The sequence below is a fragment of the Vipera ursinii genome, assembly GCF_947247035.1.
Source record: "Vipera ursinii genome assembly, chromosome: 12".
NCBI classification, from domain to species: Eukaryota; Metazoa; Chordata; class Lepidosauria; order Squamata; family Viperidae; genus Vipera; species Vipera ursinii.
In genome coordinates this window covers 18849718-18871101 of record NC_139525.1, presented here as the reverse complement: position 1 = coordinate 18871101, position 21384 = coordinate 18849718, and the positions used below count along the sequence as shown (strand labels likewise).

At 39.6% G+C, this 21384-nt stretch overlaps 1 protein-coding gene across 4 annotated transcripts in view; it reads right to left on the bottom strand.

Annotated features, from left to right (window-relative positions):
* Positions 1-21384, bottom strand: part of ATRX (ATRX chromatin remodeler) — a 119753-nt gene that overhangs the window by 6292 nt on the left and 92077 nt on the right. For all 4 annotated transcript variants that reach the window (XM_083372297.1, XM_083372296.1, XM_083372298.1 and 1 more), the window contains 7 exons: positions 15108-15258; positions 14188-14288; positions 11580-11688; positions 9664-9841; positions 8093-8287; positions 2769-2918; positions 119-244 (listed from right to left, as the gene is read on the bottom strand). In XM_083372297.1, the coding sequence (XP_083228423.1) occupies positions 119-244; positions 2769-2918; positions 8093-8287; positions 9664-9841; positions 11580-11688; positions 14188-14288; positions 15108-15258 (1010 nt within the window). The remainder of the gene's footprint in view (positions 1-118; positions 245-2768; positions 2919-8092; positions 8288-9663; positions 9842-11579; positions 11689-14187; positions 14289-15107; positions 15259-21384) is intronic.

Here is a 21384-nt window from a genome sequence, read left to right as displayed (position 1 = left end):
AAAAAATGCTATTATCTACATTTCATCAAGGGCCAGATAAAAAAATAATGCTCATATTACTCTAACAAGTAACAAGCAAACAAACAGATCAGACAGAGCCTATGATCTTGCCACCTACCTCCAACTGCTGGTTGCTCATCGCAGACAAGGCTGCCAAGTTGAAGGGAATATATGGAGTCTGAGATGTAAAATTGGGGGGGAACATGTTTGGCCCCACTGGCATATTGATGCGCATTGTCAGACCCTAAAAAACCAGAATGGCATTTTTGAGTATTCAAGCTGAAAGTTTGGCTACTGAGAAATAATGCGAACAGTTTAATTGTCAAAATGATAATAGGGCCTGGCACAAGAGAGTGCAATTTGGTAAATTTATTTTGCCTGAAAATATGCATGCCTAGCCTAAATTCAGCTGATTAAAGTGGTACTTAGTTAGCATGTATTATCCAAGCCTTGGAATTTTTTTAAAAAAGTATAAGCAACATTTCATTAATAAACAGAACTGATTTCTCAAACTCAAAGGAGCTCCTATATCATCATAAATGAAGAAAAACACTGCCACTCTTTATCCGAAGGAATTATACAACAACTCTCTATTCTAATTTGTGAAAGCAAAACAAAAAATGCTAATAGCATTCAAACAAAACAAAGGGCACAAATATATGGTTGGCTTAAATGTCACCCTGCAGTTTTTAAAGACCACTTCCTGAAGCTTCCATTGCAACTATAAGCTGGAACTGACGTTCTTGCAATGATACCTGACAGAGTAACAGCACTGAGAAAGAAGCCAACAGAACAGCACAAACTAATTAAATAGAGCAAAGTCTGTTCAGGGGTCAGTTCCAATTTTTACGAGCTATTTGCAACAGAAATAAGGAAACTCAATTGGCCTAAAAAGACCAGGAGTGCAGTTATCTTAACAGCTGGGAGGGAAGGGGAAAGCCAAGAGGGACTCTGGAACACAAGAATTCCTCCCAACCCAGCCCCATCTCAGAATAACTGAGTTGGAAGGGACCCTGGAGGTATTCTAATGCAACCAGACATGTCAAACTCTCGAGGTCACGTGACATCGCACAACGTCTTGGGATGGTTTTGCCATTGCCGGCAATGGGGTGGGTGTGGCTTCTGGATGACAGTTTGACACCCCAGACCATTTCAGACAAATGGTGCCCAATCTCTTCTTTAAAATCTCCAGTGTCGGAGCAGGGAAAAACCTTTCAGTGCTGCTGTTTGGCAATCACCCCATTTATCAAATTGCAATCCTGGCAGCTGAGGATCAATCCCAACTAGACCAGTTGAACCCCAGAGCCCAGTCCTCTACTGACAAATTCCTGTTTGTCTTTCTGGGATTTCTCAGAACGCAATTGAAACAGGACATAAATGAACAGCCACAACTTCCTGTTCATATAAAAATCACAGGCCACTCTCTGGCCTCTGTTTGAACATGTCCATCATCTTCCTTGGAAATTTAGTTCAGCCCCATCTGGCCTAGGATGAAGTTTCACAATCAGTTAAGGGAATCAGCTGCTTCCTTGGAGTTAGAAGCAAAGAATTTCATAGAACCCAGAGGTTTTGTCAGAACAACAAAATATGCACCATGGCTATTGCCATAGAATTTCTGCCCATTACGTACATGTGTGCAACATCCCAAGGCATGTACAAAAGGGGTGCAGTGTTGTGATGCACATTTCGGCACACCCTCACCCTTTGATGGCCATGGTGATAGAGCAAAGAACAGAAAAACTAGGCATGGTCTACATCTAGGACTGATAGTATTGCCCCCTTCCAGCTCCTTATTCCAAACAAAGCTTGACAGAAAAGGTGGAAACTACTGCAAAACACCCAGCTAAGTCCCAGCCCTACAAATTGATTCAGAAGAATAAAACTACTAATGGTATCAAAAACTGTCAGGATATCTAAGAGAACTAGATGGCTGCATTCTCTCTAGCCAGTTTTAAAAGTCACCCACCAAAGTAGCCAAAGAAATCTCATCTGAAAATCTAACTAAAGGAAATAGGTCCAACTAATCAGTGTTTAGAGTTGGGAAGCTAACACTTGCTTAATCAACTTAAGAGTCAATAATGGTACGTTTGAGTCCAGCTGAATACCCAGCTTTTCTGAGTAAAGAGAAGATTTAATAATTTCTTGCAACTTTTTGCACAGGGAGAACATGCCCCACCAAGAAACAAACTGAACTGCCTCCACAGAACTTGATATAAAGAGTCAGGAAGGGGATAATCAAAGAAACATGTGGAAACTTTACTTTTCTAGATGTAGGCAACCAGTGGAGTGTATCAATTCATGTGTTGGATTGAACATGGAGAGACCCAAATTCAAGCCCACCCTTAAACAAAGCAGCTTACTGGGTGACCTTGAATTAGCCAATCTCTCTCATACCAAGTCACCTCACAGACAAAAGTTTTTAAAAAGTGGAGAAATAAGTATTATATTATGGCACTTTGAGCTCCTGAGGAAAGATCTGATATCTTGACAGTTTCTAGGATCATAAAAATCACAGCAAAATATAAGTTCATAACGTTTAATGGAATTCCACTGTAATTTTATTAAAGACATCCTACAGTAGAAGACTATTCATGCTAGAAGCAATTCTTCTGTCTTTACTGAATAGACAATTTAGTTGTAGAACTGCAGTTCCCATTAATTTTCAAGAGAAGGGGTGATGCTGTCCTAGGCCAATTTTTAGACAGAGAATACGGGCTTGGTTGTTCTAAAGTATACTACCTCGAACTTAATCGTTTAATACAACCTACCTTCTTTTCAGCTTCATATTCAGCCCAAGCTGCCTTCCTTTCTTCTTCAGTCAATTCTTCTTCCTCTTTGTGGTCTAGAAGGGAATCATGTTCATGATAACCCACTATATGTTCTTTCTGAATCTGCAGCAATTCAGCTAAAATTGTGTCCTAGTAGAAAAGAACAGAATATAGTTATGGGCCTAGGTGAGCACATCTGGTAAAACAAAACCTGTTTGCCTTCGCAAAGTCCTTTCTAGAAGCAGGCTTAGTAAGGACTGACAAATGTTTTAAACTTAACAGGTCATTCAATCCTGTTTGCAAAGCTGATTTCAAACCAGAATTCATGATTATGGAGTTCTGAGACTGAAAAGCAATAAACTATGCTGTTTGCGCTTCCAAAAGTGATCCTACAGCATTTTACATGCAGAAATACTTTTCAAAAATGTAAGGTAAAGTAAAGGTAAAGGTTCCCCCGCACACGCGTGCTAGTCGTTTCCGACTCTAGGGGCCGGTGCTCATCTCCGTTTCAAAGCCGAAGAGCCAGCGCTTGTCCGAGGACGTCTCCGTGGTCATGTGGCTGGCATGACTAGACGCCAAAGGCGCACGGAACGCTGTTACCTTCCCACCGGAGTGGTCCCTATTTTTCTACTTGCATTTTTACGTGCTTTCGAACTGCTAGGTTAGCAGAAGCTGGGACGAGTAACAGGCGCTCACTCTGTTAAAAAATGTATAAGTAGTCAGTATTTTTGCTCCTTAAAATTCTGAGTCTTTGCCTTGACTATCTAATGCATCTCACTGTTTGAAACTATCAGAATGGTCAAGTGTGAACTACATTAGTGTGGATTAACTAATCGAAGGCAGACACTTTGTGAGATATTATGGTGTTTTCAATCTGTCATGGAAGGACGGATATCTACTGGGGAAAAAACATGCACTCTATACAAGTAAGACTTTCTCTAGTTTGGAACTGAATGTGTTCTTTTATCTACAACAGACGTCCCCAACCCCCAGTCCGTGGACTGGTTCTGGGCTGCAGCATGCCGGCAACTGGTCAGCACAAACAAGCAAAACCCCATCCGTGGGATGCAGGCAGCAGATAAAACCACACCCCCTCTGGTCTGGGGAAAAACCTTTCTCCATGGAACTGGTCCCTGGTGCCCAAAAGGTTGGGGACCTCTGATCTAGAACTCTTGTTTTCTGAAGAACATTTGTATTTAGTTACTGGTAGGCAGCATCTAAGGGACACGGTGGCTCAGTGGGTTAGGACGCTGAGCTTGTCGATCAGAAGGTCGGCAGTTTGGCGGGTCAAATCCCGAGTGCCGCGTAACAGAGTGAGCGCCTGTTACTCGTCCCAGCTTCTGCCAACCTAGCAGTTCGAAAGCACGTAAAAAATGCAAGTAGAAAAATAGGGACCACTCCGGTGGGAAGGTAACAGCGTTCCGTGCGCCTTTGGCGTCTAGTCATGCCGGCCACATGACCACGGAGACGTCCTCGGACAAGCGCTGGCTCTTCAGCTTTGAAACGGAGATGAGCACCGGCCCCTAGAGTTGGAAACGACTAGCACGCATGTGCGGGGGAACCTTTACCTTTACCTTTACAGGCAGCATCTTTCTGTTATGTAGTTAATCACTTATTCAATCTTGGGTAAGAAATCTTGTCTCCGCATAGCAATACAGCTCCCAGAGTGACTTTGGATTTCTCACCAATTTTCAGTACTTTACCTCAGTGCTGTAAAGGTAAGTGAATGGACGTGTGTGTGTGTGTGTGTGTGTGTGTGTGTGTGTGTATGTGTGTGTGTGTAAAATATTCTAACTTGTGAAGTGAGGGATGAGCAGCAAATAAAATAAAAATAAAACAGTTCTCTCATGCTTTCTAAAGAATCTCAAGCACAAGACCATAAACATCAACCCAGAGACAGAAAACGGAACAGATCTAAAGCTCACTTATGTTAAATTGAAACTCTACTTTGCTCAGCGTCTTTATGTGGATAGCACAAGCATTTACAGAAATCTTTGGTATGAAGGTGGAAAACCAAATCCTCCCCAACCTACCAAGCTCCAAGATTTCCCAGAAATGCGTAAAATAAAGGTGGGATACAAGTCAAATCCATCAATAAATGTTTTTAAAAACTGCCTGTGCTGGTTACGATTGTGGAGGTTGCATTCTAAATCAACAGCCCTGGAGGGTGTCACATTTAGGGAAGACAATATAAGAAGTAAAACTGGGATATCTAAGAGGGGGAGACAACTAGTAAAATAGAATTTGAGAATATGCCAACTAAAAAAATATCAGATCCAAAAGTTCAGTTAACATAGTAAGATCTTGTTCATACTTTGTACAACAAAATTTAACTGACTGCAGAATTCTTAAGACATACATGTACATTAGTTCCTATGGAAACAATACTGTTGAGCACAGTGAAATTTAATCCATGCACACCATGCCAATGTATTTGTAACAATGTGGTTTAGATTATTGTCAACTGGGTAAATCTGTATGGCTTTGTCTGAAATGCGATTTCAGGAAAAAAATAAAATTTCTACTTTCATGAAATCTTAGCCCAGTACTCAATCATTCAATTAAAAGTATCTATTTATGGCTGAAGATGTGAAGACTTATTTCAAAAACAATTCTGAACAAAATAAACAGAGATGGCAGGAATAGACTATTATATGATAATATAAATTATCTCCTAAAATAATCTTTCTAATAGTATTTATGTCCCAAAGAATTTGACAATGGACACCAAATGTGTAGAAAAACACAAAGAATGAATATATCTAATAAGTGAGGTTTTGTAAAAAATCAAATTAGGACACAACAGCTGATCGTTTTTTGTTCATTGCTTTTTCTTTTTAGATATTTCCTATGCACAGAGCTGTTTATAGGAAGCATTTCATATGTAGTCTATTAATCCTCCCCAAATTTCAAGACATTTTTCATACCTTTTTAAGCATCTGATAAGGCAGAAATATTGACAATGTATTTAGCTATTGCATTTTAGATAATACTCAACCTATGAGTCTACTCTGGAGATTCTCAGGCATTCAGGTCATGGTTGTTTTCCAAAGGCAATTGAACATTTTGCTTCTCATCCAAGAAGCTCTATCAGTTCTGACTGGATGGCGGGTGGAATATAAAAATCATATTTCTTTGCAGTCACCTGGTTTTAGCACTCTCTCTGAGAGCTGCTGAGGCCACTTGAGGGTTTGTGTGTCCTCAGGGTCACCTGAATAGTGCAAATGGGCGTGGATCTTCCCACCCCAAATGCCCAACCCTCCTCCCCATTTCCATGGCAGCCCAGAGCAAGCAAGCTTCAAAGAATACACTTCAGATGGGCCTGTACATGTGCTTCCTTGAGCAGAGTAACCTTGCAGGTGCTGCAGGATTTCAGTCCTTCACGGCGTATTGCATTACAATTGTTTTCTTGGTGACTATGGTTCCAGCTGCCTTGCGACCAACAAGTAGGCTGGCTTGGTCACTCAACAGTGAGAAACTGGTGAAGCGGGCACAGCAGCGCCTGCATTTTCTGCGTCGCATGAGAAAAGCTCATCTTCCTTCCCCTGTCCTGACCACTTTCTACAGGAGGACTGAGAGCATCCTGTCATACAGCATCACAGTCTGGTTTGGAAGCATCCCTGCTTCAGACAGGAAGGCGGTGCAGAGTAGTGAGGATGGCCGAAAAGAGTTCAGTTCCCTCCCTCCCATCCAGGACATAGCACAGAAGCATTGCTTGAGCAGGGTCCGTAAGATTATCTGGGACACTACTCATCCTCTTCATGACCTGTTTTCCTGGTTCCCTTCTGGGAGGAGGGGGCTTCGTGGTATCCGAAGCAGAACATCCAGATTCAGCCATAGTTTCATTCCATACAGCATTAACGTTGTGAACTCTCAAGCTTCCTCCTTCCATTATATATTCAAGATGGACAGTGTTTAATATTTTATTGTTATGTATATATAGGGGTGTGGGTCTATACATAGGTTGTATATAGTAATATTTTAGGTGTGTGTCATGTATGTGTTTCACTTTGAGAGCGGGCAACTAAATTTCATTTTTGATGTGTGCCATTGTGCCCACAGTAAAAAATGACAATAAAGATTATCTTATTTTATCTTATTCCTCAGTATTTTCATGATCATTGAAACTCCACGAGGTGAATCTTGCATGGAGTCCCAGATCAAGGGAGATGGACAGTTATTTTGTTTCTTCCATTTGTGAATAATCACACCAACTGTTGTCACCTTCTCACCAAGCTGCTTGACAATAGTTTTGTAGCCCATTCCAGCCTTGTGTAGGTCTACAATCTTGTCCCTGACATCCTTGGACAGCTCTTGGTCTTGGCCATGGTGGAGAGTTAGGAATCTGATTGCTTCTGTGGACAGTTGTCTTTTATACAGGTAACAAACTGAGATTAGGAGCACTCCCTTTAAGAGGGTGCTCCTAATCTCAGCTCGTTACCTGTATGAAAGACACCTGGGAGCCAGAAATCTTGCTGACTGACAGGGGATCAAATACTTATTTTACTCATTAAAATGCAAATCAATTGATAACTTTTTTGAAATGAGTTTTTCTGGATTGTTGTTGTTTTTATGTCTCTCACTGTTAAAATAAACCTACCATTAAAATTATAGACTGATCATTTCTTTGCCAATGGGCAAACGTACAAAATCATGAGGGGATCAAATAATTTTTCCCTCACTGTACAAAACAATATACAGGTAGACCTTGATTTACAACAGATTTAGTGTTGTTCAAAGTTACAGAGGCACTGAAAAAAGTGAATTACGACTGTTTTTCACACTTACAACCACTGCAGCATCCCCACGGTCACAGTCAAAATTCAGACGCTTGGCAACTGACTCATATTTATGAGAGTTGCAGTACCCCATGGTCATGTGATCACCTTTTGCAACCTTCAGACAAGCAAATTCAATGGGGAAGCCAGATTTACTTAACAATCGTGTTCCCAACTTAAGAAATGCAGTGATTCACGTAACAAGTGTAGCAAGAAAGGTCATACAATGGGGCAAAACTTCTGTCTCACTTAGCAACAGAAATTTTGGGCTCCATTATGGTCCTAAGTTGAGGACTATCTGTATTCATATCTGTATCTCACACCATTATCTTTGCTTTTAAAAGTATTTTTTAATACTTTGATGACAAGAAAGAGAAGATATTATTCTTGGGCTTAAAAATGTGGCCACCATAGCTAACTGGCTGTGGTCAGAAACAAACTAAAAAAGCCTTCACCCTCCTGGCTGTTCTGCTTTCCTTTTTCTAGCAAGGACAGAAGGCTTACGTATTTTGCAACTAAAGATGGTAACTGCATAGAGGAGCTTACTTTGGGTAACATGGGTGTGTCTCTTTTCTTCTTCTTTTCTGAATTGGGATCATCCAGTAAATCTGGTTCAAATGTGTAAAGTTCTGTGAGTTCATTCATCGTAAAATGGCGTTCAACCTGTTGCTGATCAACCACTCGGAAAGACAATGACTGTTTGGTAACCTGTCTATCATAGATCTTGTCTTCCATGGTTCCCTTTAAAAGAAAAATACATTAATGCAGGCAATGGTATTAGTAGTTTGCTGTGTTTATTATTAGTTCCACCAGGCTCATAAACCCTTCAAGAATATTTAATCTCATTCACTCACGTAATATTGTAGTTATTCTGATTAGATGAATAGCCTTTCTTCAGGTAAGCATGTTTTTAAAGGCAGGTAGAAAGTTACTACAGTTTTAAGATGCCAACGTCATGCATGGTGGCAGTAACAGGAATTATGCAAATGATATTATCATTTCCAGAAAACTAAAAGCAGAAATTTATCTTGACACAACACATGGTCAAAATCTATTCTCTGATAATGTCATTAGCAAACATCATTTGGCTACCGAGAAACGGACCTTATCTTGTGATGATATCAAAACTGTTGATCCTCCTCTTTAATCTTTGACAGGCTCTGAAAACATGCTAAAATTAATGCAAATCCCTTTTACAGAGAACAGCAGGCAACTTGAGGGCTTTCCTTCCTTCTCCCACAGGAAAATCACCTAGAGGAGGGGTCCCCAACCCCTGGGCCGCCACTTGTTAAGAACCAGGCCACGGAAGTGGCAGGCTTGCATGGGACCATTCCCCCCCCCCCGGTCCGCAAAGCCGGAAAGGTTGGGGACTACCAACCTACAGAATGGCACCTTGGCCATACTCCACAAGGGGCGGTTACAGTATTCAGTCTTTCAAACACATAACAATATTATTGTACTTTATGTCATTTGAAATCTTTCAGAATGTGAGAGCACCCCACCAGATCAGGCCTAAGGATTCGTGGTCCAGCATCCTCTATCTCAGTGTTTATCAGCTTTAGCAACTTTAGGATATGTGGGCTTCGACTTCCAGAATTCCCCAGCCAGTGTGCCTTTTAGATTCTTATTTAAAAACTAAAACATATTAGGGCACCCAAGACTTGTCTTACTTTTTGAACCGGCCCACTTTATTTCAAAGGCCATTTCAAAGAGGACAGAATATTTAGATCAGATTGGGGTCAACTATATGGGATGACAACTTACTATGAACATGTCCTATTGTTTTCTTTCTATTTGTGTATTTGCATTAGTTTTATACTTCTGATATGGTTAGATAACTAAAAAAACTTTCTATTCTATTCAAAAGAGAAATATATAGCATCTAACAGTTTGAAATTGTACCTGAATGAGATTTAAAAATAAAGATTATGCCTTTTGAAAAATAACTTTAAGCTACAGTGAAATTAATAAATATGACAATATATTACATGTCATCCTTGTGATATGCTCTGTAGAATGTTAAAAAATTGAACTACAAGAGGTGTTGTAATGAATGATTCCAAATATACTTGAAAATCAGACTTCAATTATATGGAAAAAATTCAGTTCTGACTTACCTGAGCTAAAAATCGGTACACATATACTGGTTTAGTTTGCCCAAAACGATACACTCTGAAGATACTCTGAATATCGTAAGATGGGTTCCAAGAAGCATCAAAAATAATTACTCTATTTGCTGCTACGAGGTTTATCCCGAGGGAGCCTGCTTTAGTAGAAATAATAAACAAGCGACCTCTGCAAAAATAAAGAGTAAAATAAGTTATTAAATAGGCTAAATTTGAGCCTTGGTGGAGCAGTGGGCTAATGCCTCCTTAAGTAACACCAGCTGCCGGCAATTAGTGCAGGTTCGCATCCCACCAGGCTCAAGGTTGACTCAGCCTTCCATCCTTCCGAGGTAGGTAAAATGAGGACCCAGATTGTTGGGGGCAATAAGTTGATTTTGTAAAAATGCCGCTTGGGGTGTGTGTGTGAAAGCCCTAATAAGCAGGCATATACATAGAATGAAGGCTACTGCTAAGCTTGTAAGCCGCCCTGAGTCTTCAGAGAAAGGCGGGATATAAATGGAATTTTAAAAAATTTTTTAAAAAAAATTTAATAGGCTGAAAAAGTAGCATGAAATCCTTTTGAAATGGTAATATTATGAGTTGCATTGAGTTTGTGTCTTGTAAAAACTATTATGTCAGAGATAATGCGTCTAGGATAGAAAAGTAAAATATCAGCCTAATTCAGCCTATGGAATATTGTCAAAAATTATGTATAATTTATACTCCAACAAATGATTATTGAAGAAATACAATTGCACGCAACTCATGACTGAAGGGAAATCATTTCACTAGGACTGTCAGTCCCTTCTTTTAAGAGCTTTTGTAAATTGACCCTCGTGTCCTGAACTACGATGAACAGCTTTTTTGAACCAATTGCCTATTTTCTTCAAGATGCTCTCCGCCCTCCTCTACTTCATCCGACAGGACAGTCTTTCTCCCCCGTAGCCCTTCCGTACCTACATGCACCACACTGTGAATTTGTGAGCCCAAGAAGAAGAAAAAATTGGTTTCTGCGTCAACTGCTTCTCTAATTATAACAGTGGGCATTGTCTTCTGAAGTTTTGTTCCTTCATGTTAAGCAGCAGACCTATCTTGCGCTCTCTGCTTTTTTCTTTAACAAGCGATTCCTGAAGTTTTTCTCACTTTCAGCCATCAAAGAGATATCATCAGCATCTCTGAGGCAGCCATTTTAACTCCACTTTCTCTTTTTTTCTAATCCAGAACCACATATTCTGCATGTACGTTAAGCTTATTATACATTAAGAGCTATTATCCACAATTTATTGCGTACAATCAAAAGCTGTTGTATAATTAGTAAAGTAAAAATAGGTCGCTTTTTGCAATTCCCTTTCTGTTTCCATGATCCACTGGATGTAAGGAATATGTTTCTGAATGCCCTGTTTCTTCTGAACCAGCATGGACAGTATCTCTGGCAGCTCTTGTTGCAAAGACTGTTGAAATCTAGCATTAACATTAGCATAAGACAGTTGTTGAATGTTTTAAACATTACTTAGCAATGCTCTTTTTTTGGAATATAGATGGATGTTTTCCAGTCTTTTGCCCACTGCAGTGTTCTTCATATAAGCATTTCAAGTTGCATAAAGCATTTAATGGCATCATTTTGTATGTTTTTAAACAGTTTTACTGGTAATTCCTGCAGATTTCCTATTTCTAATTTAATATTCCAGAACATATGGTTCTGATTCAGTGGTCAAATTTAGAATCATATTTGCATAGTATACAAGCACAGGCCTTAACACCTTTTAGATATGGCATTTCTTCTGTGAGTTTCATATCCACAGTCTTTCATATTTGTTTATAAATCTAATTTCAATAGTTGGAAAAAAAGGCAATTGATTAGACTGGCCCAAAAGTCACGGGCTACTGGCCTACAGATAAGGCTCCCTTACATACCCTTTCATTCTTACCTGATGTTGGTTACATCATTAAACTCTTCTGCCCACTTTTTTCTTGACTGAGCAGTAGTAGAACCATCCAACCGATAATAATCAATATTTCTGAACCATTTTCCTTCACCTAGGAGTTTAAAAAGCATGGGTTTAAGTGTATTTTACAAGGAGGCAAGTGTTTATCATCCTCTGACAGTTTCCATTTCTTTTAAAAATATTATTATTAATTCATGAAAGCTTCTAACTTTTAACTGAATCTGTCTGAAAGGCCGCCACCAGACTCCTTCTAATTATAAGATCTGACACAATGGAGACATGTAGCAGACTTTTCCCAGATATCCACACATTTCTTGGGTGATATACTCAAGAAATATATAAATGGTACGCTGTTTTCTCAGTGAAAAACTATATTCTTGCTTTAAAACTGTATTGGGTTTTTTTATGCCTCTTAAACGCCTATGAAATACAGAGAATGAGGCGGCACTAGTCATTATTTAAGGCACAAAGGCATGTTTTATCATTCTTATAATAAATTCTATTTTTTATATCTAACAATAATTTAGAACTAAAGTTAGGGTTAACATAGATTGCCACAGACTAAAACTAATGAACTGAAATGTAACTTACAGAATGTGATGTACTCAACTTCAATTCTGCCACAATTAAACACCTTTTTATATGCTTCATTTAAACAATTTGCATTATAAACAACTTTTATTTTGAAGGATTTCAAATAAAATACTAGTTAAGTATAAATTTCACAGAATTAACTAAACATATCTTTAAAGATGGGTGGGTGGATGGCTTAGAGGGATGGATACTTGTTGACTGTATTTTATCACTGAAATTTTCATTTGAGGAAATAGTTTTCTGGTTTTTGTACTGATTGATCTGTCCCCTGGAAATTACATTTTCTAAATAAATTTTACAATTCAATGCTTAATCACTGTAGACAATATTTATAACAGCTAGTTGCTCTGCTTTTTAAACATGTTGCTTGCTATAGTCTCTGTAAGTGGCAAAAAGGATTTTAAAATATGGGTGATGAAAGCAAAATCTATTTTTTACAACTTTGGTTTCAAAATAAAGCAATGTAGCTATCCTAGAAGTAGAGGATTTGTGTTATTTCAGGGAGTCCTGAATGCTATAATTTTTCAAAAAACAAAGGCTTCCCCACTCCACAGGATATATAACCACTTAAACCAGAACTATTAATCAAATTAATTCCATCGTTAGATTAGATCACCATTTCTCAACCATGTTAATTGGCTGGGGAATTCTGGGAGTTGACGCCCACCTATTTTAAATTTGACATAGTTGAGAAAAACTGAATTAGATTCTTCCTAAATTCAGGGACTTAAAACTGTGAGATTAGAGAAACCTCACATTTTTCTCCCAAATAAGAATATCATTACTGATCTGTGAAAAATATGGATACAAGGAGAGACTTTACAAAAAAGCACTTCTTATTCTGAACACAATAGTATAAGCAATTCCTTATCTCTGCCTCTGAAAAAAGAAGAATGAATGGACTTGTTGAAAGGACAAATAATAATTGAAGGAAAAACTGAAGACATAAAAGAAGAAAAAGGAAGATGACAAGAGCCTCACACTGCTTTTCTCACAGTGCGTGATGGGTGAAAGAGCCAAAGAAAGAGGTTTTAACCAGAAGATAAGGGTCTTGAAGACACCACTGCTCATAATACTCTTTTATTTAACATGCCAGCTCAGAGATAGAATTTTTTTCTCTTCCCATCTCCACTTTCTTTAACTTCAAAGGGAGACGCTCTTCTACATTTCTGCTAGCTGGATATTTTTTATAAAGTTCATCATAAGCTCACCAGGCAGGTAAAATGAGCCATCTATTCAGTTGGGGCAAAAAGAACTCAAATGCCACAAATCTGTGCACGTACTCTCCAGAATTATAAAAGCTGCAGAAAGCCAAAGATGGAAGGGAAAAAAATCAAAAGTTCAAATATTAAAACCTAAGACCACAGCAGTGTAATTTGTAGTTTAAAGTCTGCACCAAAGAGACTTCTGACTGAACAATTTCAACAGTGGCAGCTGCCACTGCAGATCACACCTTAGTCCCAAAGGACGAAGTAATACTGGGTGACTGTGCCTCCTTGCAGTGTTTCTGATAACAGAAAGGCACTTTCACAAAGCAAAAATATCTTTATCCACCTGGGAAAGGAAAAAATCAATCTCAAAGCCTTGGTGGAGCAGTGGGCTAATGCCTCCTTAAGTAACACCAGCTGCCTGCAATTAGTGCAGGTTCGCATCCCACCAGGCTCAAGGTTGACTCAGCCTTCCATCCTTCCGAGGTAGGTAAAATGAGGACCCAGATTGTTGGGGGCAATTAAGCTGACTTTGTAATAATGCCGCTTGGGGTGTGTGTGAAAGCCCTAATAAGCAGACATATACGGTGCATAGAATGAAGGCTACTGCTAAGCTTGTAAGCCGCCCTGAGTCTTCGGAGAAGGGCGGGATATAAATGGAATTTAAAAAAAGGGATAAAGCACAAGGTTTTAAAGGCTGTGTTATGCTGCATTGTGAAAAGAATATAAAATGGGAAATGTGAGTGTGGAAGATTTGCAGATCTCTAAGTGGATATTTGCTTACTCACCTTTATATATTACTGGCTTTCCTTCTTCTTTGTCCCGGCTTGCTAACTCCAGAAAATCTTCTATCAAGTCCAGTGATATCAGAGATTGGCTGAACACTAAACTGAAAATGGGAATTGGGAAAGATTATCAGTTTTCACACATGTAATTAGCATACTGATGTGTTGTGCTTGGTACCATCAACTCAGTTTATAAATGGAAGGGAATATTAAAAAGCTTGTTTTTCTGGTAATTTTATGGGGAAAAGCCCACGGCACTGTTGAAGTCTTGTCCCCCTGGGTTTCTGGATTGCAGATGTTGTATCACCTAAGAGGGGAATTTCATTGAGTTCAGGCTAACTGTTGCACTCATGTTACCAAGTAGAGCAATGAAACATCTCCAACGAAGAACCAAACTCTCACAACTCCAGCCATAAAACATACCAACCCCGAGCTGCACATATTTGCTACCATTGCAAAGAAGAATATAGAAAGATAAAGTACACAAACACAGATTATTCTTGACTTACAACCGGTCATTTAGCAACAGTTCAAAGTTACAACAGACCCCCCAACTTCCGACAGTTTTCCCCTGTGATCACATGGTTGCATTTTGGTTGCTCAACAACCAATCCAAATTTATGGCTGCTTGCAGCATCCTGTGATCACAAGAACATGATTTATAATATTTTTTGCTGCATTTTGGCCTTCCAGTTTCTGGCAAAAAGCTCCCATAGCTGCCAATGGGTTTGCTTAATAACCACCCCCTTCACTTAATGACCATCATAAAAAAAGTTGGGCATGATCACATGGTCCACGTGCTGAACAACCAGCACAAGTTATGACCGTAGTTTGGGGCTCAATCATGGTCATAAATCAAGGAGTACCTGTATTGCAAGCTAAAAATGGAAGATTTTTTTTCCTAATCACCAAGAGTCACTTACACTTTATCTCCAAGTTCTTCAGCCATGCGCAGGATTTCAAAGAGAAGCATCATCTTCCCCGAATGCTCCAGAACTTCAGCATCACCATCAGCCACAAAACCCTTATACCAATCCGGGGCGGGGCTGCCTGGACTGGAGGAAGTAGCTTTACCTTAGAGGAGTTAAAAAGGGAAGAAAGTGTCACTTAAAAATGCAAAGCACCGGCTCCTCTCAGAGTAGTCAACCACGAAAATAAAATTTCTTAGCCAAACTTACACTTTGACTATAACATCATAGTATTATATCTTATCCTACACCTAAGCTTTAATCCTTAGGTTTAGGGAGAGAAGAGGAAAATATTGCTTCCTGGCCAGGGAAGGAGCAGCTAAACAGCTAAAATATATATTTGCAGTTTATCTCTGCAATCTTTACACAGTATTTCCTTCCCCTACATAGGACTGGCCTCTGGCCTGGCCTCTGGCCCTGCGACCCTTTCTTTGTCTTCTGAAACTCCTGCTGTTGAGGATGACTTTTTTACACCCAGCTCTTCCTGTGGCTGGTGCTGAACTTCAGGGCCTCTCTAATGAAGCTCCACCGAGGCTCCCATCCAACGTCTGGCCGTTCACGTCCAATCCAGAGTTAAGTCTTGACACACTGCTGGGCTGAGCTGTCTACACTGATGTTGAGGGGCGTTATCTTTGGATGACCCCACCAAAGACAATTCTCTTAGTGAGGGGTTGAATCTTTACTGTGTTTTTTAAAGCATAAACTATGGATTTCTCCAATTTCTTAAGCATTTATAAATCCTTTTAACTCTAACTGTGATTCATTTTATGTAGCTTAAGCCAATCATCGGTTGTGATCACATATTGTGTATGCATATTTAACAACTTTAATGTCACTTTGAATGTATACCAATCGGCATACATCAAAATGAAATTTCATTGCATACAGCTCTCAAAGGGTCACCACCTCCAATATACACTCCTTGTTCGTGGCCAGCTCGTTTCAGACCATCCATTTTAGCCCTAGGGAGGGAATGATGGCAAACGGGACAGATAGAAACAGAGCTCCGTGTTGATTAGCCCTCAAATTAGCTTGTATTCCTGCACGACAACCTCGCCTCCTTTCCTGTCTCTTCCACCTTTTCCTTAAAGAGACCTTGCTTTTTTTCACCCACGGAGCACGCTGCTGCCACCACCAACTCCTCCAAAAGCCTCTCTCTCTTCCTCTGGGCCTGCCGACAGCCTCATCCAGTTCCTTCACTCCATAAGCCCCGGGACCGCTCCTCCTCTGCCTCCTTCGGAAACAGCCCTGATTTGCAATAGAATCCGTCGCTGGGCCAGCAGTCAGATCTTGCTGCTGGCAGAACAATTTCAAACAGCGCCGACGACTTTTAACGGTCTCACCAACGGTTCCAAAACAGCTAGAAACTCGCCATGTGTCAGAATCCAGTTATATTTCATTTCTATCTATCTTCTCTGATATAAAACCAATTCTTACTATCTCTCGGATTCCGTCATACTACTAAGGAGGAGGGGGGTATGCACAGGGTTTTACTACTTTCACTTCCTCTATTCACTACAAAGTAACCTTTTGTTGATTCACTTCGGGTCTGCTAACCATAACAATGTGGCCATCTGCCTTTCATCCTATGCCTCTCTGAACTTCTCCTCTTTACTGGCAGTGGGAGAAAATGGGGGGGGGGGAGATGCAACACCTGGAATCTGGGTAGAGAGAGGATTGAATGATCCTGCCAACCGGAGCCGGATGTCAAGTTTCCGATGGATGAGCTCTTCAAAGGACTCTTGAGGCATTGTTTACCTTAAAAGTCTTTTATTAGAGCCCTATAACATCAACAATGCTTGCTGGAATCTGGAATCTGAATTCCCCTTCCCTTAGCACAATAATATTAAACACTATTCTCCTCCTTTCATTGCTGTCATTAATCACATTCTCCAATTAGTTTGAAGGGTCAGTTTTCCCTTCTGTTAGACAACCAGCCAAATTCTATCTTCTCTTATTTCGAGACAGCCTTGAGACATTCATCCTCCTCCCCCCAGCATCAACTGATTCTAGCTCTAAAAGTAACACACAAGTTTTAAATATGAAATAGCTACTTCTTCATCTGTTGTCAAAGTAAGAACATCCGATGTTAGCAGCGTTGACACCAGACTGATGTTATTTTTCCTGGAGTTAACACTTAGAGATCTGCGGGGTGGGGACTGCTTGGGAACACTTTAAAACATTGAATGGTGGGGGATGCCCCAGATCCTGTCTAGAATGCCTACTATCAATTTCTCTTAATAAAAATTCCTGTTGGAAGAGACCGTTTCCAAGAGTTCTGTTTTCTTAAGATGTAGATTGAAGTGGGTCCTTATACCATGCCAGCAAAGATTGTCGGTTGTATGTTACCTTAGTTCCACCACGTTGCTCAAACACATGAAAACCTTCCTATGTCCCTTAATATCCCTCCCAAAATTTTTCATCTTCAAGAGCCAATGCAGCCACAGCCGATCTAGGCGCCGCCATCTTAGAAGTTTATTTAATGGACTGAAATTCCCTATGCAATTGTTAAAATGGGATACAATGTGACTTTAGTAAGTTAACCAGGCTAAAGAAATAAATCTGCAGCCAGTTATTAAGACATTTGTTTAGGAAATAAAAACAAAAAGTTCTTAGCTAGAATCCTGATACTAAAGACTATCAAATAGTTATAAATAGTAAGTTTTTATACTTCAGTTAATGTGATATCTACCTTGGCTCAGCTGGATGTCAACAAATGGTATATTATCTGACAATTTACATTTCCAGGAAATACCTTGAATTGTAAAATATTCTATTCCTTTGTAACTAAAAATATATATTCCGTCTATACTGGTGCTATTTAAATACACTGTTTTATTTCAAATTTAATTTATTTTTAAGTTAAAAACATATATATATACATATATATATATTTGTTTTCTGAGGTTTTCGCGGGTGTCTGTATGTGGACCTTTGGTCATTCGGGTTTTTTCCCGCGTAGAAATAAAGGTGTAGGCGAAGAGAGACACCCACAGAAACCCAAGACAGAGAACAAGAAAATGGCAAAGCCCTCCTCCCATACTTAAAAGGGACCACAGACAGAATCAGCAAGATCCTCCAAAAACACAACATCAAAACAGCATTCTACACAGACAGAAAAATATCCACCATCCTAAGAAACCCCAAAGACACAATTGGGTTAGAAAACCAAGGAGTATACGAAATCCCATGCACCACCTGCCCCACCACATACATCGGACAGACCAACAGAAGAATAAGTGCACGCATTGAAGAGCACAAAAACTCACTCAGAAAGGGAGAACAAACTTCATCCCTTTGAAGCCACGGGACATGAAATTGATTTTAAAAAAACCAAAACTATCGCCAAAATCGAACATTTTAACAACAGAATAATCAGAGAAGCCATTGAGATAGAAAAACGCCCCCACAGCATGAACAAACGAGATGATACCTCTCGCCTACCAGCCATTTGGAAACCCGCCTTGATTGATAGACGAGTCCCAACCACCAAGAATGATACCAGACCCAAACTCATGATAACATCACATGACATCACCACCACACAACTATTCAAAAAGCAAATCCAAACCCACAATGATAACGACGCACAACCACAAAACAGAAACCTAACTACAGCTGCAACATCAGCCACTTTAAACCCCTCCAAACTACACAATAAGCAAACTGACACCCACTATAAAAACATGGCACCACCACAAACACGAAGCCGAACAAAAGCAGCACAACTCACCAGCTCAGGTCTAAGGCTGGCAGCTGAGACCAGCCTATCCACTCAAAACACACCCCCACCCAATCAGAACACACCCACCATTCAAAACACACTCCCACCCAATCAGAACACACTTAATCCCCCACCCAATCAGAGCACACCTCCACCCACAGAACACACCCCCTCTGGCAGTTTAAAAAAGAGGAACAAACAGCCACTACCACATGCTTCTCCCAGAAGAAGGAAGCAGAAGCCACCAGCCTGATGATGACGGATGGGATTCCGTCGAAACGTTGCGCCTACACTTTCATTTCTACGCGGGGAAAAAACCCGAATGACCAAAGGTGTATGTATGTGTATGTGTATGTGTATGTGTATGTATATATATATATATATATATATATATATATATATATATATATATATATATATATATATATATATATATATATATATGTGTGTGTGTGTGTAAATTACTAACAAAGAATTAAAGGGAAACTGAAATGCATTTCTGACATTTCAGTTTCCCTTTAATTCTTTGTTAGTAATTTACACAAATATAGGAATTGTCCGGTGTGACTACTGCCTGTTTGATAGCCTTCAAGATAGGCTGAAAACAGGAAATAAAGATTTGCCCCATGTTTGGGGCCTAGCAAGGTAATCTAAAGAGTTAACATTTGAAATATATATATATATATATATATATATATATATATATATATATATATATATATATATATATATATATATATATATATATGTGTGTGTGTGTATGTGTGTGTGTGTGTGTGTGTGTGTGTGATATGTTAACTATTATATATATATACACACACACACATATATATACACACACATATATGAGTATGTGTGTGTGTGTATGTGTATGTGTGTATGTATATATGTATGTGCATGTGTATGTGTATGTGTATGTATATGTATATGTATATTATATAGAGAATGATTTATTTTAAATACAGAACAAACTTTCTTCCTTTTGGAACTTCAATTTTACTATTAATTACAGCATTTATTTCCATGGAATTTTTTCCTTGTACTATTTTACAGGTGTTACCACATACAGAACAAATTTGCTGAGTGCAGTATCTATTGAGGAAGTGAACATTTAAACAAATGACCCATCATCTTACAATAATATACTTCAGAACAAGAAAATACACATTTACATCTTTTGCTTTGGTTACTGCTTCAGAGATGAAAAAGTTAAATAGAGGTGAGGTCACATTTTCATTCTGCTAGCATGAGCAGAGACAATTGACAGTGTGTTGTGATTCAGGGTCAGCCTGTGGGTTCGGCAGTTGGGTCGGACGATTCAGAGGAGGAGGAGGGGGGTGTTGGAGAGCCTGCAGAGGACAGCCCTGAGGCTTCGCAGAGACCTCAGCCAGGCCCCTCTCATCTGGTCACTATGCAGACCCAGCTGTGTGAGCCTGACAGTGTGGATGAAGATGACCCACAGCTGGCCCTGTTCAAGGACGCCCGACGCAGTCAATCAGGAGTAAACAGAGGAAGGCAATGCGGCACCTCGGAAGGAGGCAGAGAGAAGCCACACCTTGAACTGTTTAAAAGGGGCTGGTTTGCTGAAGGCAACCGTTTGAACAGCTCCTGTTTCATGGTTCGTGTTTTGGTTTTGCTCTGTTTGCTCTGTTTTGTGTCAATAAATTTGGCAGGCTTAGTTGCAGCCTCTTGCCTTTTTGTAAAGGGGTTGTTCCTGACTTTTCTGCAGGGCCGGTAGTAGGCTGGTACAGAACACAGTGCTGAATTGAACTCTCCATCTAAAATTGTGTTCAAAAAGCCAGCAACAAGAGAAACTGTTTTAACTAAGGCATTTACCAACTGCAGTTTCCAAACTGCCTTCAAGGATTTCTTCTTTGTACCCCATAAGCAGCATGATGCCACCATTCAATCACTCCTGGCACTATTTCTCCCATGAAAACGTTGATGTCCAGCTATCAGAATGAGTTCCCCCGCTCCCATGTTCAAATGCAGCTTCTCACTACCTTCATGCCTCCAGTCCCTTAGAATCTGGAGGACATCAATCCTGAGATGTCAAATCCCGAACTTGCTGAAAAATAACAGTAAACTTTCACTACTCTTCCTGTCATTTATCCTGATTTTTTTCTCACTATCTTCATGCCTTTAAAGTGTGACACCACGTTAACTTTGGGATATGAAATTCTGAGCTTTCAGAAAAATAGCAGTACATTTTCACTATTTCTCTTGTTAATTATCCCAATTTTGGGACTTCCTCCCAAGAAACATTGTATTGGGCTGATTAAACATTATAGTTTACAAATTCAGTTCTGATTTTTTTTAAAAAAAATTGAAAACGACCTTGGGATCCATTGGAGCTTGAGAATATAGAAAAATTTAAAAATAAAAGCCACATTTTCATATCAAATATATTACACACAGTTCATTCTTGAGTCTTTAAAGCAGGGATTTTTAACCTTTTTGTGCCATGACTTCTTTTTCTTGCATGGTGAAGCCTCCCCATTCTTTCCC